Genomic DNA, 25627 nt, shown 5'->3' with positions numbered 1-25627 from the left:
GCAAAAGATGGAAAGTAAAATGAAGAACTGAGGACAACTAATTCCACTCTCTGTTTACCATCACACCGTATTACTATAAAATTAAACCAGAACATTTGTCATTTTAATGAAACGGTCCTTTAGGGCTTCTTCAAATGCTTGGAGGTATTCAGATAGACATCTGGTAACAGTGAAGATGGAAGACAGAAAATTGAAGTAACGCTTTAAACCAGTGCTTCTCAAATAGTGGGGTGCTCATTTATTTTTTATTTCAGGCATTGATGCACTTAAAATCTTTTCTGTTGCAGACTTAAAACAAGATTTAATAAAGTTATTCTTTGTAAGTTTGACTATATTTCTTTCTTTTTTTCCCCTTTCTTTAATGTTAATAAGGATAAAATGTTGTACTTATAACAATTTTATAAAATGGTTTTATTTATAGTCACGGTGGGAAGTGGGGGGGGGGGGAGTAGTTTTCTTCTTGCTAGGGGGGGCCTAACAGAAAATAATTGAGAAGCACTGCTTTAAACCAAGACAGAAATGCTTATATCATTTGTTTGCAATGAAAGAATGAGCAATAGAGATGCAACTGTGTCAGTATCAGTACATGTTCCCTCGCTTATCGCGGTTAATGGGGACCGGGACCCCCCGCAATAAGTGCATTTACGCGAAGTAGGGATGCCCCTTCAAAAATGCTTAAAGAAACGTCTAACACGTGCACAAAAGCACCACCAAGCAAAAACATCATAGTACTCCATATGGAGGATCTTCTGCAGTTTTTTTTGCACATAAGAAACATCGTTATTGGGAGTAGTGAACATTGTTTTTTTGGGCGGTGAAGATGCGCTTGTAAACAGCCATGACGTCATCAATGCGATTCCTGAACTCTCACCATGTTATTGACCATTTCTTTGATGCAATTACTATTTTTTATTGAATATTTGGTTTCCACCTCTTGTAATATGATGTAATTTATAATTTTAACTTAATATCTTTACATTTTGAAAAAATTCTGAAAAAAATCTGCGAAGCTCTGAGTCCGCGATAGCTGAAGCGTGAAGTAGCGAGGGAACACTGTACATCAAAACCATTTAAATCGGCCAGGTTCTGTTATATTGTGCCCTCTTGTGTACATTTTTAGAAAATAAAGAGGGGCTGTAACCCCATCTTAAACAGTGCAAATGGTTATGATGGAAACCAGCAGATGGAAAATTTAACTTAATGTTCATTGTAAAGCTATCTCCTCTAGCCTTAAAGAAAATGTGAATCGCTTATTTGATTGTGGTCACTCAATTATACAGACTAACAACTACGCAGTGAAAAAGCATTGGAAGAGTTAGAAAAGTATAGCTTTATTAAAAAATGAATACAAAATTTTGGACATTACAAGTGAAGTAATGTTTTGGGAGGAAAATACAACAAGTGGCATGCTTGCCTTGTTTTCTCCTGCTGACAGTTATAATGAAGCTGACAAAGGTCTCAGTTTCATTAAAATTACCACTCTGTTTAAACATCAGAAATTGTGGGAAAAAAATGATTCATTCGAATTAATAACTTACGGTCATAGTGTTGCAGGTTATCAATATTATTATTTTTTTTTAAATCAGAACGCACCAAGATAGAAAGCTACTGTGGACCTCTCTGCTGCTGGGCCAACTTTCCATATCCACCTCTGGCTGGGTCATAGTCCTGTCTGTACTCATCCCTTACCTAAAAAGGGGAGAAATAAATAAATCATTCCTGTACATCCAACATTCAGATTTCGGGCCTACTCGATTACATCATGCTCATTGCAATCCACAATACAACGTTTCAAAAAATTCTATTATTCTTGATTAAATATATATTATAGAATATTAATTTAATACATAGATTATATTATAAAATTAGGTGCATTTATACACTGGTTCAGATAGTGTAAACCCATTATTTTTTTAGTAATATCATTTATTGTGGATTAACAAAAAAATGATATTTCTTTCCAAAACTACATGAGACCGCTAATTGTTTTTAAACAATTATGGTTGCATTTCATTTTATTAAAAGACTGTCATTTGGGTCTGCTATTTCAAATATAGACTGTGAGAAGTGCAAGTAATGACTGCAGCTAATTTAATGCTAATATTTACTAATAATAATAGTATTCATCAAGCACAGATATGGGCAAACTATGGCCCGCGGGCCACACCCGGCCCGTTAGGCCTTTTTATCCGGCCCGCCAACGTTGTCCAAATAATGTTTTTTTTTCTTTTTCCAAGATGGCGCCGTCACGCGGAACCCAGTGTTAGTAGCTCTGTCCACTTTTGTTTTTCGTGTTTTACAGCCCCTCTATCTTTTTTTAAATGACATTCTAATATTTCTTAATACATTCCTTTTTACTTTGTACTTAATACTTTTGACTTTAATGATGAGTGATGGGTATGTTAATACTTTAGTCCTTTTTTATGTTTATGTTTTATATGTACTGTTAACGGATGCACTTTTTTATATGTATCTTATCTTGTGCTGACCCGGCCCATCTGTCAAATTTTTAAAGTCAATATGGCCCCCGGGCGCAAAAAATTGTCCACCCCTGATCTAGCAGTTCATACAAAAAAACAGCAAAAGTACTCAGAGTAGCAAGTGCTAATTCCCCAAACGACTTACCTGTCCACCAGACTTTCCGCGACCATACTGTCTTCCCTCCTTAAATCCAGTGTCCCAGTCTGTCCTGATCATACGGTCATCCAGGCGTGTGCCGTTTATAAACCGCATTGCATTTTCTGCATCTAGCCTTGTATAGTATCTATACATGAAATTAAGGTCATACTTGGTTCAGACATATTTAAGTTAGTGCTGTTATTTGTGTGGACATTCATAAACTAAACAGATTCAAAAGGATACTCGACAAAGCAGAACCCACAGGCCGTCTTCTTGACTTTATCTAGACCCATGATGACGCGCTTAACATCTCCACTCTTTGAGAAGAGCTCATGAACCTGTTCAAAATTGGCAAACATGGGTTATTCTCGATAAATACATCAGATCACTTTTGTAAACTTCGAGTCTCCTACCTGTTCCTCTGTGGTGTAGAAGGAAAGGTTCCCTACATATAAAGTGTGGCTTCCTTTCAGCAGCTTCTCTTGCATGTGACATTTACCCTGAAATCACAATATTAGCACATACACAAGCGGTGACTGACAGTTGAGATAAACAATAACAAACCTAATAACTCATTCTGTAGAGCTCAACTCCAGCATGCCAATTTCCATTGTGAATATGCAATTTGAGGCATTAAATATGGCAGGTGTTAAGATAGTCTAAAATGGACAATGTATCTTTGGCAAACTCTGACCCAAATACAACCATCGACCAATCATAGCGATAATAAAGGAGTCTCTGTCAAGCTTTACCATTTCCCTGATTGTCGCAATGCTTATTTCAGTGGTTAATGCAAGTGTTACCTGACTTCCAACTGTGTTACAACTTTATAGAAATGTCAAAAAGGATAAACCCGCAGAAGACATCCAAAAGGGTAAAGGGTGACAATCAATGCAACCGCCACAACATTTTCAAAATAAAATAATGGATAAGAAAATACAATTACTTTTTGGCAGATTTTGTAACCTGGATCTTTTTCGTATCTCGGGGCACACATTTGCAAATAAAAAGCTGTCATAACTTGTAAATTTCGTACTTAGAGGTATTCGTAAATAGAGAGATTCGTAAGTAGAGGCATGACTGTACTTGACAAATATATAACAGATCTCTGGCAATCCCGGTGATCGATGTTATGCTGCAATGGTCACATTTCAAACTGGTCAGGTGGTTTCTTAGATTCAGCGAGCAACCAATATTCTTTTGCTTTGGTGCTTGTGGTTTATAATGTGAACGTAACCTTTCATTACATACTACAAATCTTTCTTCCTCGATCTGGAGAATGTTGTTTTTGTATGGCTCCAAAATCAGATCACTAAGACACTCCAGTATATGCTTGGTTACCATAGATTTTACCGTCGTAGTAACAAGGCTTGAGCTCAACCTTCACAGTAAACAAGTCTTACCTTAAAATGTTGGTCTCTATATGCACCAATATCGGTGTAGGAATCGCTACTCAGAGCATTCAATTGCACTGACATTGTGGCTGAAGATTAAACGAGAGAATTTCACTTATAACGACCAATACTGTTTCCGCTGGTCGAGTCCGTTCCTTAAATACTTCCGTGCGTGATAAACGTATTTATAATCAAGTCTAGATGTGTGATGTGCGTCCTGAGCCGTTGAGGCCGGCATTGTCACTTGATAGGCATTTTCTCCAGACGCAATCAAATAGGAGTGCTTTATTTCATCGAAATAATTATAGATTGCTTGTCTTTTTACTTTATCATTAACATTGGTGATGTATGTTGATGCAGTTTGTTACAAAAGCGAATCGCCTGTAAATACGCTAAGTATCGAACGATTTAGCGAAATTTAATGGAACGAATCTTCTTAACGTGTAAGCCTACTTCGCCACCAACTTAACACATCTAGCCTAAATACACCATATCTAAAGTGTAAAAATTTATAAATGTATTGTAGTTACGCCAATTATCTAACGATTTAGCGAAATTTAATGGAACGAATCTTCTTAACGTTTAAGCCTACTTCGCCACCAACTTAACACATCTAGCCTAAATACACTATATCTAAAGTGTAAGAATTTATAAATGTATTGTAGTATTGACCACCCTTGTGAAAGATCTACATAACTAGGACACCATTTCTACAAATTGTTAAAATCTAGGCCAGTTTTCACACAAATCTACTATCTGAAAAGGCTCAGAACGCTACAAAATAATATATAAAAGACAAAATACAGAATAAAAACTACTACAAATTGAAAAAAAAAATCCAGGCCAGTGCTAACCTAATAAGAAAAGCCTTTTCCTGCTGTTCACTTTCTCTGAAGACAACCAGTTGCGATCTATTCATGCCCAGAGACTAAAACGACCTAGTTGAATGCGAACATTGCAAAATATACGCATTGGCTTTTGATTTGAATGCAAACGAAAGACAAGCATTAACGATTCATCAAACTCTTTCTTGCGAAAAACTGCCCTTTTCGCCAGCAATTAGTGTTTTATGCAGGACTTCCGTCATCCCTCAGACATCCACGTTCTCTTCCATCCTTTGTTTCATACATATATTGAATCATTTCGCACTTTCAGCGTATAAATTCAAGCAGAAATGAAACCTATATCATCAGAATTGTGAGTGGTACTGAATAATTTTACCAGATTTTTTAAGTGTTGTTTAAAATACATTTGATTAGCCCCAAAGAAAAAAATCAGTCTTCTGTTTTTCCAAAGGTCTTTTATCATGTTACAAATAAAATCAAGCATGATTGGTGTGGTTTGTTGGCAATTTTCGAAATAGGTGAATCATCTTCCGAGTGTATTATACGTGTAAAGAAATGACATAAATATGCCAGATAGCAATGTACATTTCATTGGAATGCTGCAGTGTTCCTTTTTTAATTATGGTAGTTTGGTTCTTATTTTAACAACAATGATCCGGTAAAATAGAGCACATTTAGCAGGGTTTGTAATGCTCTAATGAGGAAGTCCAATCCCAAGTTTATCACACTGTTGTATTCAGTGATGTCAGATGTGTTCTCCAAGAAGAATCTCCTGGAAATGGAAAAAAAAACAACGTTAGTTAATTAAACAATCTACCGTTAGTATTGATCAATTCAGAAAATAAATGAATGAATGATGCCTGTTTGTTGTTGTGCACTTAGTGATAAAGCTTTAAATCTCATTGTACATTATACTTGAATAATTTCATTAGCATGACACACAAGCCCTTCTGTGCAATAATAATGTGCATTTTTTTTTAAAAATTTACGTTGCCCAGCGTGACTTTTTATATTAGTTATTTACATTTTTACTGAGAAACACGCACTTTGTGGACTATCCCCACTAATTTCGTTATACGCAGCTGTTGTATGATGACAATAAAGGCTTTTAATTGATTGATAATACCAAATAACTCATTCTATTTATTTCAATTCAATGCTATACCAGATATTTGGAGCATCCCCGTCTTGATCAAAGCTCGGCTCTCCTATCGATGCTGAGCAACTCCACCTCAAAGATCAAGGTAGCTCCTCCGGGGATTTTGGGTGGCGCTCCCCGGTCTCCGTAACCAAGCTCGGAGGGGATGACCAACTTCCTCTTCTCTCCCTCGCACATGCCAAGCAGGCCCTGGTCCCAACCTTTAATCACCTGGCCACTGCCAAGCGTGAAAGTGAAGGGTCTGTCCCGGGGAATGCTGCTGTCAAATTCGGTGCCGTCCTCCAGTTTGCCGGTGTAGTGCATGTTTAGCACGTCTCCATTGCGGGACTTGATTGGGCAGTTGTCCACTCGCTTCTTGATACCGATCTGAAGTTTCTTCTTCTCGGACCCTTGCACCAACATTGGGCTCAGTGACAGCGCCGTGAACGCTAGCAAGAAAAAAGCCCGCATGACTTAAATCTATGTTTTCTGGATCTTTAACAAGCTACACGATGGAGTCAGCAACTAACAGGCGTGTCATTACTAGCAGACGAAACGGAAGCGGTTTGGGATCCGTCGAGGAAATTAGGTATGCCGTTTACAAATGGCGCTATCTTCTGGACAGGAGTTGAATTGCGGATAAAAGAACATTTTGCCACATGACAAAGTTTTTATATTATAAAAAATATATAGAAATACTTCTTATGTTAACACAACTAAACACTGCTTATTCAAAAGCAATGTAAGAATAGGTTAATTTACATTTATGTTTTTATTTTTTTTCCACATATCTTACAAATAGTATTTGTTTATTTTTTAAATGGATTGTATTTCATTTAAATGTTGTTCATAAACATAGCTTTTTAAAAGTTTGAAATTATTATTTCACCATTTAAAGAAGTTTTAATTATAAATTCAATTAAGGATGTTAAAACAACACAAAATCCTGCTTGTGCTTTAACATACAATACTACTCATTTTCACACGCATTATTGAAACGCATTGTTTTTCCTCTTTCATCCATACAAACATACATACATTTGGTTGAAAATTGCGCAACGTACACGCTTCATTTTTTATCATTTTATTTCTATCAAGAGACCTCGATAGAAGCCATCTCGCATTAAATGTAAATTATTTAGTAAATATGTAAAGCCGTACTTTGAACAGGCGAGGAGGCTGTTTTCATGTGCACACGTTTGGCCTGCTGAGTTGCATTCGAAGAAGAAAACACGGACTCATTCGTCGCTTTGCTTGTGACGTAAACAGGAAGTCACGGACACCCTAAGCAACTTAAGTAAGTCACCTTTGTACAATTTATTCAACCCAACAATAGATTTACGTGTAAACTATCATCGAACGCGGTTGTTGTTACAGGGCGAGGCTAACTTGGGGGTTGTCAAGTTTCAATTGCGAAGTGCCAGGCTAAACAAACGAGTAGCTGTACTTCGAGGTGGCGTCAGGATGCTGTCTCGAATGTTGTTCTCCTTGCTCAACAAACTCCAAGTCGTCGAGAGGTTGGCGGAGTCTCGACCGATCCGCAGGGCTGCGCAGATCACAGCTTACGCCATCACCAAGACTCAGATATTCGGCAGAGACGCTTCACAGCGGGTTTTGCGGTCCCAGACGCTTCGGCAGGTTCGAGAAGAGACTGGTCGAGTTCCCGGGAATGTTGAGGACGTCGGCAGGCGGCTCAAGAGAGTCCGAGAGACATTTGTCAATGAAGTGAAGGATGGCTGGAAAGAAGGATCTCGACAGGTGAAAAAATAGACGATCTGGGACATCATCTGAAAGACCAAATGCGTGCAAAAGCGTTGACAATGATTCAGCCAAATGAACTGACCTCCAACCATGGAGCGTTTTATTAACATGGGAATCTGATGTCCAGAAGCATTGACATAAATTGGAATCCGATTTTATCTGCATGTTTCTTTGCCCATGTGTGATCATTGATTAGTCTACTGTACACCAATGGCCGTGGCTATAGATGACCCAAATTGATTTTTCCTGGTTTCAACCAGTTCAATCTAAAATGTGGTCACGGATGGAAATGAGTGTCATTTTAATGTTAAGAAAATAAAGGTACTAGTGGTGTTTGTATTGTAGAAAATGCTATTTTTCACTGTGTGCTGTAATGAACAACTAGTCTTCTATTTGCAAATTCTTTAACTCTCAAGTGGACAGAACTAGGTATACGCTTGACTCCAAGACAATAACATAAAGTGAAAACAACATAGAAAAATAATACAAATTAAAACGCAGATACAGAATATTTCGACAATACAGACCAGTCCGGGGACCCCTCTCCGTCCACCTTTTCGGGTTAGAGGGAGGGCCATGCTCCCAAGACAAGTCCACTTTTAAGATTGATGCAAATGAACAAGCGGGTGTAACTCAAGTCACATCCTGTTCCAAGGAGATGAGTTGAGAACAGGTGTGGACTAATAGGTACAGAGCAACCATTCCGTCTTGAGAGTTTCAGCCACGTATAAGTCTTTCCACACGACTCAATAATGGAGAAAAAATGGAAAACATACTTTTGAAGTCAAATGGGAAGTTTATACTCCGATAGCTAGTCACATATGGCACAAAGCAGGTGGTGAAAAGGAGCCCAAACTTAAATTGTCGACAGTGTGTTCAACCTGGCATTAAACTAACAGATTTGTTGGTGTTTTTGGCTCCATTGATTCCTAAAAATCACCCGGTAGTGTGATAAAAATGCACCTCGGCCAGCAAATTGCTAAACACCTTACCTCAGAGTTCTAGTCCATCAGCATAGTAATGGCTGTTCAAACGGGCGAGATACAGAGCATGTCTAATTAATTTACGCAGCTGTACCGACAATAGGTGTAAATATGCCCATATTGAACGTGGAAAAGATGGCGTTGCTTACCGCACTCCACCAAGGTGGTTTGTCCTCCCAACTCAATGTCCATGTTTTGAAGATGACGTTGAGTAGTCATGATTTTTGTGGCCTTGATGCTCTGTAAGTATGCGTCAGTACACTCATTTTACCAAATATTGAGTAACATTTTTACATCAACTCACCTTTATTATAGAGCGTCCGATCAGCCTACCATGCATGTCTTCGGAATGTAGGAGGAAACCGGAGCTCCACGGAAAAAAAAACCCACACAGGCCCTGGGACAACATGCAAACTCCACACAGGTGGACTGACCTGGACTTAAACCCAGGACCCCAGAGCTGTGAGGCCGAGCCAGATTTGAACACAGCAATGTACCAAGACAGTCAAGCAGTCACCAAGATCTACTGAATCTTGAATTTAGCGCATACACAAGACTTCTTTACTTTTCAGGTTCACCCTATGTGGGTTAATATGTGCCACATTGTGTTCGTATGGTTTATTATTGCCTAATAAAGGGAATTGCAATCATTAATAAGGGGCGTAAAGTGACTGGTATGCTAAAACCTGTGCTTAATAGCGGTTTTGGAATCATGGTGATAGGTTCACCAATAAGTATTCCCAAGTTCATCTTTTAATCATGGAGGCATCTGAGATCATATCCTGTTATTCTTGCAATAAGATAATCCATCCACATGCGAAGGATAAGTGACCTCCAAAGGTGTTTTGGTTAACTTTGGAGTGAGCATTTCTTTTGCAAGAGATGTATTAAAACACCATTTTATTAATGTCACATTTATAATAATGATGAACCTAACATTCCTAATAAGCAAAGCGTTCATATATGTAATGTTTAATATCCAAAATAAGCAAAGCGTTCTTCATTGCAACCACATATATAATATTGATAACTCTAACAGATTACTTCTTAGGAAATTCAAACCTGATGGCCGAACACTCCTCATATGAACTTTTTTTCATGTGATAAACTGCACTTTGTTCTCTTCAGTACTTCCAATGTCTTCCTTAAATCTTTATTACACCCAATCATCGTGATGTGACTCAAAGGGCGATCGAGTGAACATTAAACAAGAATCCTATAAAAGAAGACAACACCCTTAAATGCTCAGGAATTTATTCCAACAAGATATAATACAGCCGAATAAAAAAAAAAAAAAAGCTTTTAATACCTGTGCAGACTCACTGGCCTGGCAACTAAATATTAGTTACAATTTATAATTTCACACTGAAATAAAATCTTTGTTCAGAGATTAGATTGCACTGATTTCCAACAGTATGAGTCAGTACATATACACTGATATGGCATCTGAACATCATGTAAAAAATACATCATATTGATATTTCAAATGTAAAAAGGAGCAAGCAAGAGTTAACGATCGTTAAAAAAAGAGAAAATGCACATTTTTCAACATGGGAGAGCCATTTTTTTGTCCAGATGCACTTTTCACATGTCTTGTGCGTTAATTACTGTCATTTTAATGGTATTCTGATCAAATCCAAACTACTTTCTGAGGCTTATAACTGAAAAACAAACTGTGCTGGTGAAAAGAATGGAGTAGATTGACCAAGCAGTGAGACTCTAACAGGTGACAGCATATACTCTGATATGGCAGTTCACCTTCTGTAAACAAATAGGTAGTGTGAGTCAGTTTTTGCTTTTGTTTGCTGTTCGTGGAATTATTTTGGGCAGGAAAACAGGGAGGGATTCGGATAAATGACTCATGTTGACATTTAGATGGTGATCCACATAGAACTGAGCAGCATGACGCCAACCAACCACAGCGAGGAAATAACTAGAATTAAAAGGAAATTCAACACATTACAGACGAAATGATCAAATTTCAGGCGGTCAGAACTGAATTAAAAAAAAAAATCTATCGCTTTACCTTTACGTGAGGAATTACACTCCATAAGGATCAGGGAGTCCAAGTAATGCTGGCCTAGCCATTCCTTGTAGGTCTTTTTGTCACCTACACCCACAAGACGTACAGTGGAATCTTTGAAGATGAGATCTGTTCCCTTGTATGCCTGCGAGTCAAACATGTGAAACTCTGGACCTGTGTCACTGCCAAAGTATATCTGCAAAAAAACAAGGAAAGTAAAGCTTTAAATGTTTAGTAAGGCAAAACATTTGAGAATGTAGCAGAAAGTTTTCATTGCACTTATCAGGGAAGTTATCACAACCAAACTACACTATGTCTGCACTTCGATAGATAAGATTATATGGGATACTTCAGACTTAACATTATACCATATATGTATATCTTTGAAAATGAATCCCAAGTGTTTTGAAACATTGCAGTACTAAAGTCTACCACTGGAGGCTGTCTTCTCATTCAATATTCATTCATTTTCCGAACCGCTTTATTCTCGTTTGGGTCGTGGGGGGTGCTGTAGCCTATCCCAGCTGACTTCTGGCCAGAGGCAGGGGACACCCTGATACGGTCATCAGCCAATCGCAGGGCACGAGGAGAGAGACAACCACGCACATACTCATTTCTAGGGGCAATTTAGTGTCCAATCAGCCTACCATGCATGTTTTGGGAATGTAGGAGTACCCAGAAAAAAACTACACAGGCCCAGGGAATAGTACGTACAAATTCCACACAGGGGGAATGACCTGGATTTGAACCCAGGATCCTAGAGCTGATGCACTAACCACTTATCCACCAGGCCACCCACTTCCAATATAAAATGCCCAATTTCACCAATAGAATGAACCTTTTTACTGGCTAAATAATTATACTTCTGAGCACTAACCCATCGTAGTGTGGAACAACAGTTGTAGTACGGAAACGATTATCAGCCATTAACACTGGCTTTAACCCCAGGTTTTGTATAGAGTTAAAGAAAATTCTATAAAAACAGCATGAAAACTCGACGCAAAGACAACCAACTCACCTAAACATCTTTAACCTTTATGCTATGCCTATTACTCAATCCTGACAGCTATAGTTCCTATCGAGTTACACTACAGTACATCCTGTGGCATTATGCTCGTAGTGACCGAAACGCATCAGAACATAAAACATTGCAATATTTATTCTCAAATACCTGCGCATTGTCCAGGAGACCATAGATGGCGTGGACGTTGGCATCAGGCCGCACCATTACGGCATGGGAGGGGACACGAGCCAGATTACAGTATCTATACTGATTGACGTCAACTTTGGTGTCATGGGGACAGAGCAGCTGGAAGTCTTTGGAATGTAGATCTGTAGCCCAAGATTCACTTGAGTTGCCTGAATAACCAAAGAAATGGTTAATATGAGGAATCAAGAAGAATATTAAATACATTTAATGTAGGTTTTTTTTACCGTCTGTGTTTTTGAAAACAGTTGAATGTTTGACAAAGGCTACATCTCCATCTCCTTTTGCCAGACACCTGTATGAAAGAATAAGTATATGATATATATTTTGCCAAATCACATACTGTTGGGTTTATTCTGTATTACTATTATACATATATGTGTAGTAATTCATTTCTTTGTTAAAGTCTTTCTATTGTTCGGCTCGAGGTCATAAACTGCCGCCTAGTCAACTCTCACATGGACTTATCCAAGGGAAAGAGACGCCAAGGCCTAACAACAGATATGGATATCTGCCACTTCCATAACACTCGTTCTTTATGTAATTGTTATATGATTGTTAGGTCAAATGAAGGCGTGATTGTTTTTATTCCAAATGCCTTAAAGCCGTATGCGAAATACTGTTCGGGAGGATACTTTTGAAGATCTCCTCCCTTAAGGTTCTTATCTGTGATCCAATCTATTTAATTAAATGTCAATAATTGAATAAGATGTCTGCCTGCAGTTATTGATAATTACAAAGAAGGGTAATTATTAATGAACCTATCATTTGGTCCTTCGGTGCCATGGAGGTCAATATACCGTCAACTTGTATGTTTTATACATATTTTATACGTTTTTTTTCCATTTCAAATCATGTACGCCGTACACCGACTTTTTTTACGGGGAATTAAAAAAAATCGCCAATATTTGTGAAAACTAATCTCAACAAGACCGTTTTGGCTAAAATCCAGATAGTCTCGTAGGCTGGTATCCAACGACGCTACTGTCATCGATCGTTACTATTGTCACGGTATACCAGCAAAAATTATCCTCAATCGTATGTATTTTTTTAGCGGTGCGTACGGCAATATCGATAAAGGATGACATGCACATGCGTAGATATAAATAGAGTAAATATCGTGGAAGCAAGCATGGAGGAGCCACCTAGTAAGAAACGAATTACCGCGAGTCAACATGCGTCGTACGGTGTGTGTACGGTTTTTTGGGGGGGTTGTACGGGAATCATAATCATTTATAAGGGCAGTTATCGGCAGAGGTTGACAGGTATGAAATTATGTATTTTCTAACTTTGAATTCTCTACTGTCCTTCCTTCATCGTTAGGCTTCATCACACTTGTGAATGATTTCAGGTCTTCAATTAACCTTGACATTTTCTCAGGCAAATGCACACACAAGTATGTGGAAATTGTGCTAACACAGGGGCATATGGGAAGAGATTCATATAAAAATCACAAACTATGAAGAGCTTGTGTTGGGCCTGTAGTCGTGTTCCCCAACTTTTTTATGAGACGTGGTACACTTTTTGAACTGGGAAAAATCTCAAGGCACACCACCATCTGAAATTCTTTTAATTTCAAAACTATGTCGCCTATATTAACAATAATTATTCTCATCAAAGTATTATAAGCAGCAATCACATAAGCCTCCAAAATTATTCCAAAATTTAAATTTTCACACTGACCTAATGTCACCAAAAGTCTGTGCACCCTGAACAACTCCCATTTCGAGTGATGCAAAAATAGGTTTTTATTGGCATAATGACTTTTCTCCAAATATTACTTAAATCTCCTAATATTACGTCAAACTTTTTGTTCACACACAGACTTTAGTCGCTAAAGGTTGATGTTCTAGAAACCAAACAACTTCTGGTTCATTTTTAGAGAAAAATAAACAACAAAATGACTCTCACAATTTGAATCTTGCAATAGTATAATCTATGATTTAACGTTCATGGTTTGATTGTAACTTTATAATAGTTCAATTTTAATTTAATTATATTCACATGATTTTTTTCTCTGTGAATATTGCATTGTGTGACATCTTGTTGTTCTAATGTTATTCATTGAGAGCATACTCCGAATTTAAAAGTCAAAATACATGTAAATAGTTGTTTTATTTTAGTAATTTCACTACTTTTAAAGTGGAAAAAAAAATACTTTTGACAACATTCTAATGCAGTTGCTAATCAATGAGAGTATGCATTCTAGCAGTCCAATCCAATATAAGAAGATTAAACTGGATGGAGTATCTCAGTTCTGTCACTAGCGGGTTCCATATTTTAGCTCACAGGTTAGCGAAGAGCTAGATGCACCCATCGAAAGAGCCACATGTGGCTCCCGAGCCATAGGTTCCCTATCCCTGGCGTAAACTATAACTACCGTATTTTCACGACTATAAGGCGCACCGCATTATAAGGCGCACCGCATTATAAGGCGCACCCTCAATGATTGAATTTTTTCCATACATAAGGCGCACTGTCTATTTTGGAGAAAAAAATAAGACTGTTAAGTGTGCCTTATAATCATGAGCCAGCCGTTGTTGATGTTTTGGATTTTTTTGTACACAATCTTGCAGTGGGGGAGGAGCTATATGATGGAAGATTTTGTAAACTAAGATGGCATCTGCATATTTAACAGTATTGTTTCAGTTCAGGCGTTTGTGTTTTTAAAATATCCGACAGTGGTGGTTTTTTGTTTTTTGTTTTCTGTTTTTTCCATATATAAGGCACACTGGATTATAAGGCGCACTGTCTATTTTGGACAAAAATTGAGACTTTTAAGTGCGCCTTAGAGTCATGAAAATACGGTAATTAACATGTAGGAAAAGTCTCCTTTTAAGAAGTACGTTTGGTGTGATATTCTTACCTGAAGGCACCGTCGTAACCATCATACCGGTCCTTTGACTTTTCACATTTGTTTTGTCCTGCATCATCTCCCACGCATAAGTCACAGAGGTTGCTAGGAAAACCAGGTTGATTTGCACCAGGTACACAACTCTGCTTGAAGAACCCACCCACAGCTAAGTATTATAGGAAGAAAAAACAGGAAAATTAAAGCAAGACTTTTTTTTTCTCTTTCCAATGACTCCTTCTTCTGACCTTGGGCGATCTGACATTTCTGAGGGCTGATCAGGCCTTTTTCTATCAGCGTCGATACAGGAACATTCCAACCAGCTGTGCGACCAAGTCCAGTGTGACAAGAACGAAGGCCTTTCAGGTCACCAAGTTCTCTGATGGAATCGCTACTTTTTTTCACCACTGCAACTGCATAATAACTGGAGCCATCTCGATCCTCTGGCATAAGAACATTGTCAGTCATGGCATACGTTTCGCATCCATGTGCCTTATAATCATTTTCCGTGTACCTGTATAGCTCTCTCCAGTTGCGGGTACCAAACCATACTCCTTTCCAGCGGTGTAGATATAGCCTCCATCGAGAGTAACGGCATCAGCCTCGTTATTCTGAAAAAAGGAGTTAGGAAGAGATAAAGAACAAGTATAAAGTATGAGGATAAGCCTTTCAAAATGAACACCTTACCTGTATTTTCTTCATGCAGTCAGTCACAGACTCACCATATATACAATTGACATTTGGAGTGAGTCCTTTATTTTGAAAGGCACTACCCATCACAGCGCATTTCTGTTGCTCGCCCATGGACAGTACACACCACCGCAAAGAGCTTTCTATTGAATGATTGAAAGGTGACCAGTTAGATATACATTGGAAATGTTTTATGAATCTATATGACATAGTTAGGTAGTGTTTGTTGCAATGTATGCGTTGTAAATACTGTGTCTGTATTCTCACCCTCTTGCTACTGTGGCATTTCCCGAATATGGGATGAATAAAGTTATCTAATATAATCTAATCTAAATACTATACCATATGATGGGAAATTTAAGGTACAGGTTCGCCATATGTCCCACTGTATATTTATTTCTTTGTTTGCAACTTTGTTTTTTTTCTATTTTTCCTTTTGTAGGTGATTTCAAAGCTTACATTTTAGATTTTTTTCTTTACATTTATAGTTTTATCGATGATGTCAAGCCAATTAACAAAGGAGCAAAAAAAAAATGCAATTTTGAAGTGGTTTAACGGGAGTTTTGAAGAATATTCAATTCTGTGCCTCCGAACTATTATTTTTGACGAGGCTGGTACATTGACGACGGATGAACATCGAATTGAATTGTTGACTTATTTCGTCTGACAATTAGAAAATGCATTGAGTTCCACAAAGGACAAAAATAACCATAATCATAAGAATCGATAAAGTTACAAGGAAGAGAAAATATATACAGTGTCTATGGGGGTCCCTGTATGTCCAATAATAAGAAAACTTTTATTCATTTAACACTAAGGAAACTGCGAGAAGAATCTATAAATAGCTATAAAAGTTAAGCATTGGTACATTAAAACCTTTTCTTCCCGATGACAGTTTGCAGATAAAGCTAAATCCACTTCTCTTACTCCGTACATTTTTTAAAAGAGATCCATAATGACAGTAAAATGTGCAGATATGGTTCTTCTATTAACTATCATGGTCATAGTCCACCATCCCATGTTACTTCATTCCCCTCAACACATTTTACTGCTCATTGTGGACAAATGCATGTAAATGCAAAGAACTACTACTCGTACCTGGAAGTTTACAATCCATAGCACTCATGGCATTATAATAGAGCTGACCCAGCCATTTCTTAGGGTCATCGTACTCGACGCTCTGAAACATGACGGAGGACTCAGAGAAGAGTAAGGTTCCCTCTCCGTAAGGTTTGGAGGAAAACATGCCAAATTCAGACTTCTCCTGTAAATGTGAAGGACAAATGAATTTTACTTCCTCATAGCCAAGGTCATGATAAACGACTATTGCAAAAATAATATCTGTTAGTGAGCTCATTGGAATTTCTCAGCTATAATCCGAATTGCGGGAGGCCCGGTGGAGTGAGTAGTTAGGGCGTCGGCACCTCAGCTTTGGGGTTCTGGGTTCAAATTTAGGTCATGCCCATCTGTGTGGAGTTTGCATGTTCTCCCGGGCTTGCGTGGTTTTCCTCCGGGTACTCCGGTTTCCTCCCACATTCCAAAATCTTGCATGGTAAACTGATTGGACACTCTAAATTGCCCCTAGGTTTGGATGTGAGTGTGAATGGTTGTTTGTTTCCTTGTGCTCTGCGATTGGCAGGCCACCAATTCAGGGTGTCCACCGCCTTTGGCCCTGGGACAGCTGGGATTAGCTCCAGCACCCCCCACAACCCCAATGAGGATGAAGCGGTTCAGAAAATGAGATAATCCAGATTGCAATTACTATAACCAATAACACCGTTTACCAAACTGTACATTTTAGTAGATCTGTGTTTTCAGGTGGGCCTACGATTGGCGGGGATATGCTCCAGCACCCCTTGTAACCATTATGAGGATGAGGATAAGCATTTTGGAAAATGAATGAATGAATTAATGTTTTTAGGTGTTGACGTGTATATTAGTGAGATATTTGGACCTACCAGTCCCTCTTCGAGCATGTTAAACACCACAGATGGAGTGACATGATTGCCAACCACAATGCCTCGGAATGGTACACGGACCAGGTTACATGTCTTCCACTGACTGACAGGAAGTCTTCTGCCATCGCGACACAGCAGCTCATAGTCTGCTGACTTCAAAGGTTTTGCCCAGTCAGGACCGTGATCTGAAAAAAATGAAGAGATAACAGATTATATATTTTCTCTCAATATTTTGTCCTTATGTTTCACTGTATTTTGGGACTAATTTAACTAATACTTACTGTCTGTATTCTCTTCTACTGTTGTGTGTTTGATAAAGGCCACATCTCCTTTACCCTCAGCCATGCACCTAATAAAACCGATGCAAATTGAGGTTGAAAAGTTTTCAAAAGCCAGCAATTAGGATGCATATATGATTTGTATCCTGAAACAATTCAATTTTATCCCAATTAAGGCCGATACTACACTTTAAGAGGAATATTGCGATTTTTGTACCGTATTTTCTGCCCTATAAAGCGCACCTTCAAATCTGTTTCATATAAAGACACGCCAGGTTATTAGATTCAATAGTAGTATTAGATAACTGTTACCTGAAAGCTCCTTCATAGCTGTAATACTCTTCATTGACGCTGGCCTCACATATGTGGTTTCCCTTTCCATCACCATTACACAGCTGGCACAAAGATGGAGGATAGCCAGACTCCTCATTTGCTCCCGGAACACAGCTGGCATTGAAAAACTGTGCCACACCTGATCATGCGAAATGTCCGGGTATGTTTGAGGTTTGACAAATGAGGACTGTTTAAAAAAACAAAGAAAAGATTCCTACTCTTTGCGAAGTTACAGCCCATTACTGACATGTAGCCCTGGTCGATGAAGTATCCAACGGGCATGTTCCATCCAGCCGTTCGGCCTTTCCCAGTATGGCAGCTCTTTTTTCCTGCCAAGTTGTGAATGTTGATGCCAGAATTGGCCTTTTTCACCACAGCCACAGCAAAGTAAGAAGCCCCGGTACCTGACATACACAGTACAACCACAGATGAGATCCGCAAAGCATGTAAAAAGCAAAACACATGTTGCACCCCTGAATTCTGGGCAATGTAATTGCCTTTAAAAGACAGGGGGAAATAATCAGACAGGTCAGTTTTTGTTATCTTCTCCTTTAGTGATATGCCTGAAAACCCCCTCTGCTTTTAGCTACACCCCGCTACATGACCACCACGCATCATCTGCATGTCTCCTGCGTAATACCTGCGTGATTACCACGTGATAGCTACGTGAGTCCATTTTTACACATAAACTCGACTGCCCCTCTATACGCTTGCTATTTGGCTGGAGGCATCAATAATCGAAGAATGATAAACCCCCAATCCCAAAACCATTTTTACATAACACATGCACTCATTTATAACTTAACTCACTTTACCCTGTCACACACACCCATAATTTTATAACTCAAAAGTCAATGAAGAATGTGCATCATAAGAAGTGATTGTTGGCATGGCTTCCTATTTCAACTGATCGGAGTCAAGTGCTTTATTGGATCAATTAACTAGACCATTTATTGAAATGCATGATATTCATCTTACCCTTTGTAAGAATGCTACATAGATCTGTTGAACAATGAGAGCTGCATGTTTTTTTTTTTAAATGCTGATGATAAACAATCCTAATATCATCCTTTGTGCTTGCGAGAAAGAAATCAAACTGTTGAACTACAGCCGCATAGTTTTTCTAAAAAGGACGATGATAAACAACTTACCGTCTAATTTTGTTTCACTACCAGCTATCTTAAACAAGGCACTCTTTCCCAGGTTGTAGATGTCGCTGGCAAACATTGACAAAGCATCCACCTCTTTTCTCTACACACAAACCCAAAATACATTAGATTTCTGTAACATTTTTACAAGCATTAAAAATAAATGGACAAAGACTAAGCATTAGACTTAGAATCAACCACTATCAATGGTAACTAATACTGTTAATAATGCTTTTTCTAGTTTTTCTAATCATATGATTCGACGACTTTTTCGCTTTACGACTACTTCATGTGTGTTGATTTAAGATCCAACCTGGAGCTTCTCCACGCAGTTCTCCTCTGTAGTCCCACGGACACAGCTTAGGTTAGGTCGAATGGAGACCCGGGTAAAAGCAAGAGACATGGCCTCACATTTTTTCTGCTCGGCATCTGAGATTGTGCACCACCTGATGGTACTTTGGCCACACACTGAGGGAGACACATCAAGATTACTAGAGAGTTCAGTTACATAAATATTTTCATTCAGAAAATGATTAACATTTATTCGACCGTAGGTCATTGATAGGCAGGATTCTGTAAGTGTCTGCGCCCGTCTGCGCGTCGTAAAATTCATGATTGGCTGGTCACTAGATGACGTCACTAGATGACGAATGTCGCAAGATTGTCCGCACCCCCTGCTGTGTCACTACGGTATTACATCGACGATCATCAGAACTCTTATATTGCTAGGATTCTGTAAGTGTCTGTGCCCTGTCTGCATCGTAAAATTCACGAATGGTTCTTTCAATTGGTTCATTTTTTTGTGGTCTATGGTTCTTTTTAGGAATTTGGAATCTTACTCAATCACGAGAGTACAAAAAATATTTTTAGTATTGCAGATTTACAAAAAATAGTTACAAAAATATTTGTCTACGTACTTCTACGCAATTTTCCTACAAAAAAAGCATACGATGAAAATAGTCACAAAAATAAAATAAAAAACTTGATCGATCGTCTCTGGGCAATTATGCTTACAATGTTACCTTTATTATTATTATTATTATTATTATTATTTTAATTAAGCATGGAAAGCTTTACAACACATTTTGAGGTGAGAGGGGGAAACTTTAGCCTCCTGGGTCCTAGTGTCCATGTGTGGACATCATTTTTCTCAGAAAATACATCAAATATAAAGATAATTATTTGTGTTTACACTCATCAGGTCCCAATTAGCCTAATTATGAAAGAGAAAAAAATGCATGCCTTGCAAGAGTTGGTGTCCTAGGAGATTAAACCTAATTACAGTACTTTCCTACCTAAGACGAACAGTGTTAATAATGCCTAATTCAGTCATCATCCATGCCGTGCATCCTCACAAGGGTTGCTGGACCCTATTCCAGCAGAGTTCAGGCAAAAGGAAAACCACACTAGATTGGTCACCAGCCATATGGCACACAGAGAGACAACCATTTGCACTCATAATCATATCACCAGTGAGCGGGAATCGACCCCTCGCTTGCCCGACCTGAAGTCAAGTGAGTGAACCACTACATCATCAGGTAACTATGCCTGATTATAGACACAATCTTCTCAAAAACACGTATTTTCTTTGTTAAAGATTAAAACTTTAATGCAGAAATTGGATTGTACATTTCAAGTAATGGTAATGGTCATTTGCTGTTCCACTGAAAGTGACTCGAAAAGTTCCATTTTTTAAATTTACGCTGTGAGGCTCATTTTATAAACCTTTTCTGTTTTACAAAGACAACCTTTCATTTGAAATTTTGATTTAAACTGTACATTCTTCACATGATAAATCTCCATTTCACTTTTTAAGAAAAACCTTCATGCAATATCACAATGCAAATTTGAATTATGCCATAAAAAATCATGCCACTTATAAATGAATCTCAATTTATTAACATTCTATATCAGATTGTGAAAGAAAAACATACTTTAATATCCTCATTGATTAATTTATTGCCTAAATTTCACATCTCTGTAAAGTTGTTGTTTTTTTAAATTTCTTTATAACAAGGACAGCAAATATTTTGTTTGATTAAATATTTTTTCCCCCCAAAAAGAGACACTTATATTATCCTCACCAGTATGAAGAATGAATAAAAGGACTCCTGCCTTGGTCCACATGGTTACGATCACGCAGCCTGCTTTTCTCTTTTTGCTGACTTGTAAGTCCAAGTGCGAGTTTTATCTTCAAAACTCAGGTCAAAGTTCCCAAGTGAAGTTCAGGAAGGTTCTTTCACTTCAGTGCGTTGTGGTCCGGTGGAATAAAGGCGGGACACACAAGTGGCTGCAATGCTCAAGTTTTATTCCTGTAGTGGTATGAAAGCAGTACATACACAGACCCAAGAGTGTACTACGTGAGGTAGCTCGAAACCTCTATGCTGATTCGCTCTAAATTTGCAGGCTTTCATGTACACATTAATAATAGTTGAGGTTTGATTAAGGCATGGGTAATTATGACAATAGGCCGGTTATTAGTAGACATGCTTTATGTTGGTAAGAGACAAATTTCAAGTTTTTAATATACTCGTCTGAGAAAGGAAATTTTGATTCTTTTTCCTTTTTATTCCTTCCAGGAAATGTGTTAGTTCACACACCTCCCACTGCCAGAGTTACCTAGCAGCAGAGCAGAGTGTGAACAGAGAGGTCTTTTACAAGTGTTCAAATCTGTGGTTGTGGGGCTTTTCCACTAGTGGACACTCAGGTCAACACACGACACACACGTACAAGTTGTAAATGCTGGAACATTACCTAGTGACTCATTCTCTGTCGAAGCTGGCAGTTGAAATATTGATGCTGATTGCGCTTAACTTGAAATATCTATTTTACTGTGTGTACTCCATAAGAGTGTGAGGCTTGCTTGTGAGACTTACTTGGCATGCAGAACCACCTGACTTCATCCATTAAAAAAAACATTTTAATACATAACAGAAGATGTTTAAATTTAGTGAGTAAATTCATTCCAACAGAATTCAGTAAACGGTTGATTTAAAAGTAAAACAAAAATACTTGTAGGTAATTTGTTACCGTATTTTCACGACTATAAGGCGCACTTCAAAGTCTTAAATTTTCTCCAAAATAGACAGTGTGCCTTATATATAAAAACAGAAAACCAACAACGAAAAACCACCACTGTCGGATATTTAAAAAACACCAACGCCTGAACTGAAACAACACTGTGAAATATGCAGATGCCATCTTAATTTACAACATCTTCCATCTTATAGCTCCTCCCCCACTGCAAGATTTTATCCAAAAGAATCCAAAACATCAACAATGGCTGGCTCTAGAGGTGACTGTGTAATGAGTTCTTCATACCTGGAAGTCAATAGCAATTACCGTATTTTCAGAACTATAAGGCGCACTTAAAAGGCCTAAATTTTCTCCAAGATAGACAGTACACCTTATAATACAGTGCGCCTTATAATACAGTGCGCCTTATAATACAGTGCACCTTATAATACAGTGCGCCTTATAATACAGTGCGCCTTATAATACAGTGCGCCTTATATATGGAAAAATGTCATTCATTGAGGGTGCGCCTTATAATGCGGTGCGCCTTATAGTCGTGAAAATGACACTTATTTGTTAAGGTCATTATTAGTGTATTAGTATTGAACCACTGACCTTTGTGAACCAATTATTGTTGAACAGTAGATAAAAAGGAAATAACTGAAATACTGGTATGAACTACCCCGAGGTAGTAGATAGTAGTAGATGCCTGTAATTTTATTGCAGATATGTACCAGAGATAGTTTGTACAGCACAATTCATTGCTGCAATAAACAGTAAATCTCAGTTGAGCCAAGTGGAAATGCATGAGTCATTTACAGGTAACATGACATCAGCTGACTTGGGAATCATCTCATTTGGAATCATTCTATCATGTGATTGAGATTGTACAGTATGTTAAAATATGCACCTTTGAACGTAACATTTTGTGAGCTAAACTAAGATTGAGATATACTGTACCTGTATATGGTAAATGTGTAAACGTTGCAGGTTCTCATGCAATTACCTCTCTGTAAAAAAAAATAGTGGTTCCATATACATAGTATAAAATATCTGAACTACTTTGACCTACTTGATCTTAGTGTGCATGTCTGAACATTAGACTCCACACAAACTGATTTGAGTTGACCAAAGGTGGCACAGCGGAGCATTTGGTTAACAGGTCTCATCTCATTTCATTCTCTGAAACGCTTTATCCTCATTAGGGTCACGGGGGGTGCTGGAGCCAATCTCAGCTGAGGCGGTGGACACGGTAGCCAGCCGATCGCAGGGGACAATGAGACAGACGACCATGCACACTCACACCCATACCTTTGGGCAATTTAGGGTGTCCAATCAGCTTACCATGCATGTCTTTGGAATGTGTGAGGGAACCAAAGTGCCCGGAGGAAACCCACGCAGGCCCGGGGAGGACACGCAAACTCCACCCAGATGGACATGACCTGGATTTGAACCAAGGACCCCAGAGCTGTGAGGCTGACACGCTAAACACTCCCATCACCAGGCCGCCTACGGTTAACAGGGCAAGCTCAGTCAATTATGGCTCATTGAAACTTGCCGGTTTCACATATATGAGCTAAACCTTATTCTGTTAATGCCTATGGCCCGGAGACAGCTGGGATTGGCTCCAGAGCCCCAATGAGGATAAAGTGGTACAGAAAAGGATCACTTGCATTCACAATTACATTGCAACACACTGGAATAAATCCCACGATGCCTTAACTAAATTCAGGCAGATATACCACTGCACCATCAGGTGGCTGCTATATTTACAGTATAACTTGACCGAATATACCAAACATTTTTTTAATACATTCCCAATCAACTGCAGTTGTTGAATGACTGGCTCATAGCATCTTGTAATTTATAGCTCAAGACATTGTTCATCCAGTGCTTCTCAAATCTTTTCCATAACATCCACTCTTTAAGAGTGTCCAATCAGCTTATCATGTTTGTTTTTGGAATGAAGGAGGAAACTCCACACAGGTTGACCGACCTGGATTTGAACCCAGGACCGCAGAGCTGTGAGGCCAACACGTTAAATACTCAACCGCCGAACTGCCCCTTGGACTACATATTTCTTCATTTCTTATTTATGGATTATTTATTAGTCTGATTGCTTTTTGTTGTTATTTGTGCAGTATTTGGTGAAAGCTTCAGAATCTCATTACACTTGTATGAAAATAAAAGCAATTCAATTCAATAATCATCAAAACAAACATCATCAAATCCCAATAGACATTTATTTTTGTACCAAAATATGCAATTAGCAGAGGGATAAATATCATATTATATAGACTGTAGATACATCTTTGAAATAAATTATTTGCATCAGTGCTTTACCTAACAGACAGTGGCATCTAAAATATATCAAAGAGTCCAGTTCTGTTAAAGCAACGAAAAACAATTATTTTCTGGAAATAAATACAAATTAGCTTAAGATACTGTGAGCAGTGGGAAAATATTTTAGCTTTTAAAACACTGAGAGCAGAACTGGTTTCTCTGTAAGTCACTGGGCTCCAGTTAGCTTAAAGCTGAGGGTGAGGGTGGGTGTAATGGCAAAGAAGAGTAGTTGACAAGGTCCATCCGGGGCTGAGTTTCCAATCGCATTAGTTAAAACTCAGTGGAAGACACATGCAGATGCCTTATTTAACAGTAGCCCCATTTAAGACTGGAGCGCCTAGAGTACAAAACACTTCATTAACCAGACAAAGCGTTCCCTACAAAAGAAAGGATTTTGAACGGATATCATTGTAGTCATGATATCACATATTTGCTATAAGTAGGCTAATACTAATGTTTGAATGGAATTACCCCTGAGAAGTCCTCTCGTAAACATATATAATTAGACACCAGACTAGAAGAAAGGCGACAGCTGAAATAGCCAATTCAGCAGCTTGGAAAATTTGGGGGCGACATCATGACGGCTTTTTTCACCGTTTTTGTATTTTTTTTTTGATATGTATCAGCTTAGTATGGGAATACACTGTCAACTCGGTAAGATGTTGAGTACAGGGGAAGGGCGCCATGATATTATACCAGGGTAATATAGTCTTTTACAGTAAGGGGCCGTATCCTGGCTGGGGATGTCCAAACTTTTTTCTCCAAGCATTTACAAAAATTAAAGGATGTAAATCCTCCCACTTATATTTTGTTAAAGCAAGGATCACAAGTGGGTAAAAAAGTTAAGGTTTTTAAAATGTATGCAGTTTAAAAAACGAAACTTTTTAAAGGATTAACTCACAATACATATGCTCAATATCTATCCATATATATATATGTGTATGTATATATATGTGTATGTATATATATATATATATATATATATATATATATATATATATATATATATATATATATATATATAAATATATATATATATAT

The 25627-nt window shown here is 38.2% G+C and overlaps 4 protein-coding genes across 4 annotated transcripts; 1 reads left to right on the top strand and 3 right to left on the bottom strand.

Annotated features, from left to right (window-relative positions):
- Window positions 1–1306: 1306 nt before the first annotated feature.
- ncbp2 (nuclear cap binding protein subunit 2) lies at window positions 1307–4190 on the bottom strand. The gene is made up of 5 exons (XM_077717155.1): window positions 4023–4190; window positions 3033–3119; window positions 2863–2957; window positions 2626–2764; window positions 1307–1689 (listed from the first exon to the last, which is right to left on the bottom strand). Exons 1-5 carry the CDS (start codon window positions 4095–4097, stop codon window positions 1606–1608), a joined length of 480 nt encoding a protein of 159 aa, XP_077573281.1. The 5' UTR covers window positions 4098–4190; the 3' UTR covers window positions 1307–1605.
- Window positions 4191–5293: 1103 nt separating this feature from the next.
- Window positions 5294–6573, bottom strand: fkbp2 (FKBP prolyl isomerase 2). The gene is made up of 2 exons (XM_077717381.1): window positions 6024–6573; window positions 5294–5630 (listed from the first exon to the last, which is right to left on the bottom strand). The coding sequence occupies exon 1, from the start codon at window positions 6465–6467 to the stop codon at window positions 6051–6053; it is 417 nt and encodes a 138-aa protein (XP_077573507.1). The 5' UTR covers window positions 6468–6573; the 3' UTR covers window positions 5294–5630; window positions 6024–6050.
- Window positions 6121–8090, top strand: LOC144196877 (protein NCBP2AS2-like). The gene is made up of 3 exons (XM_077717382.1): window positions 6121–6585; window positions 7167–7293; window positions 7374–8090. The coding sequence occupies exon 3, from the start codon at window positions 7461–7463 to the stop codon at window positions 7764–7766; it is 306 nt and encodes a 101-aa protein (XP_077573508.1). The 5' UTR covers window positions 6121–6585; window positions 7167–7293; window positions 7374–7460; the 3' UTR covers window positions 7767–8090.
- A 1966-nt stretch (window positions 8091–10056) lies between these two features.
- meltf (melanotransferrin) lies at window positions 10057–22322 on the bottom strand. Its single transcript, XM_077717380.1, has 16 exons — window positions 21313–22322; window positions 19542–19696; window positions 19232–19331; window positions 18299–18484; window positions 18060–18219; window positions 17751–17818; window positions 17470–17654; window positions 16610–16775; window positions 15509–15654; window positions 15336–15432; window positions 15070–15264; window positions 14837–14990; window positions 12198–12265; window positions 11935–12122; window positions 10767–10959; window positions 10057–10673 (listed from the first exon to the last, which is right to left on the bottom strand). The coding sequence occupies exons 1-16, from the start codon at window positions 21353–21355 to the stop codon at window positions 10612–10614; spliced, it is 2166 nt and encodes a 721-aa protein (XP_077573506.1). The 5' UTR covers window positions 21356–22322; the 3' UTR covers window positions 10057–10611.
- Between the last annotated feature and the right edge of the window lie 3305 nt (window positions 22323–25627).

The sequence above is a fragment of the Stigmatopora nigra genome, chromosome 5 (genome assembly GCF_051989575.1).
Source record: "Stigmatopora nigra isolate UIUO_SnigA chromosome 5, RoL_Snig_1.1, whole genome shotgun sequence".
Classification (NCBI taxonomy): domain Eukaryota; kingdom Metazoa; phylum Chordata; class Actinopteri; order Syngnathiformes; family Syngnathidae; genus Stigmatopora; species Stigmatopora nigra.
The sequence above is the reverse complement of the archived record's forward strand: the minus strand, read 5'-3'. Positions and strand labels throughout refer to the sequence as shown.

What these genes read in the sequence shown, in the direction of transcription:
- ncbp2 (XM_077717155.1), bottom strand. Translation starts at nt 4,097, where the DNA reads ATGTCAGTGCAATTGAATGCTCTGAGTAGCGATTCCTACACCGATATT. An exon ending in ATAGAGACCAACATTTTAAG is followed by an intron (nt 3,120 to 4,022) that starts GTAAGACTTGTT and finishes TTGTGATTTCAG; the next exon opens with GGTAAATGTCACATGCAAGA. An exon ending in TGTGGGTTCTGCTTTGTCGA is followed by an intron (nt 2,765 to 2,862) that starts GTATCCTTTTGA and finishes TTTCATGTATAG; the next exon opens with ATACTATACAAGGCTAGATG.
- fkbp2 (XM_077717381.1), bottom strand. Translation starts at nt 6,467, where the DNA reads ATGCGGGCTTTTTTCTTGCTAGCGTTCACGGCGCTGTCACTGAGCCCA.
- LOC144196877 (XM_077717382.1), top strand. Translation starts at nt 7,461, where the DNA reads ATGCTGTCTCGAATGTTGTTCTCCTTGCTCAACAAACTCCAAGTCGTC.
- meltf (XM_077717380.1), bottom strand. Translation starts at nt 21,355, where the DNA reads ATGTGGACCAAGGCAGGAGTCCTTTTATTCATTCTTCATACTG. An exon ending in ACATGCTCGAAGAGGGACTG is followed by an intron (nt 16,776 to 17,469) that starts GTAGGTCCAAAT and finishes TCACATTTACAG; the next exon opens with GAGAAGTCTGAATTTGGCAT. An exon ending in TGTTTTCAAAAACACAGACG is followed by an intron (nt 12,123 to 12,197) that starts GTAAAAAAAACC and finishes TTGGTTATTCAG; the next exon opens with GCAACTCAAGTGAATCTTGG.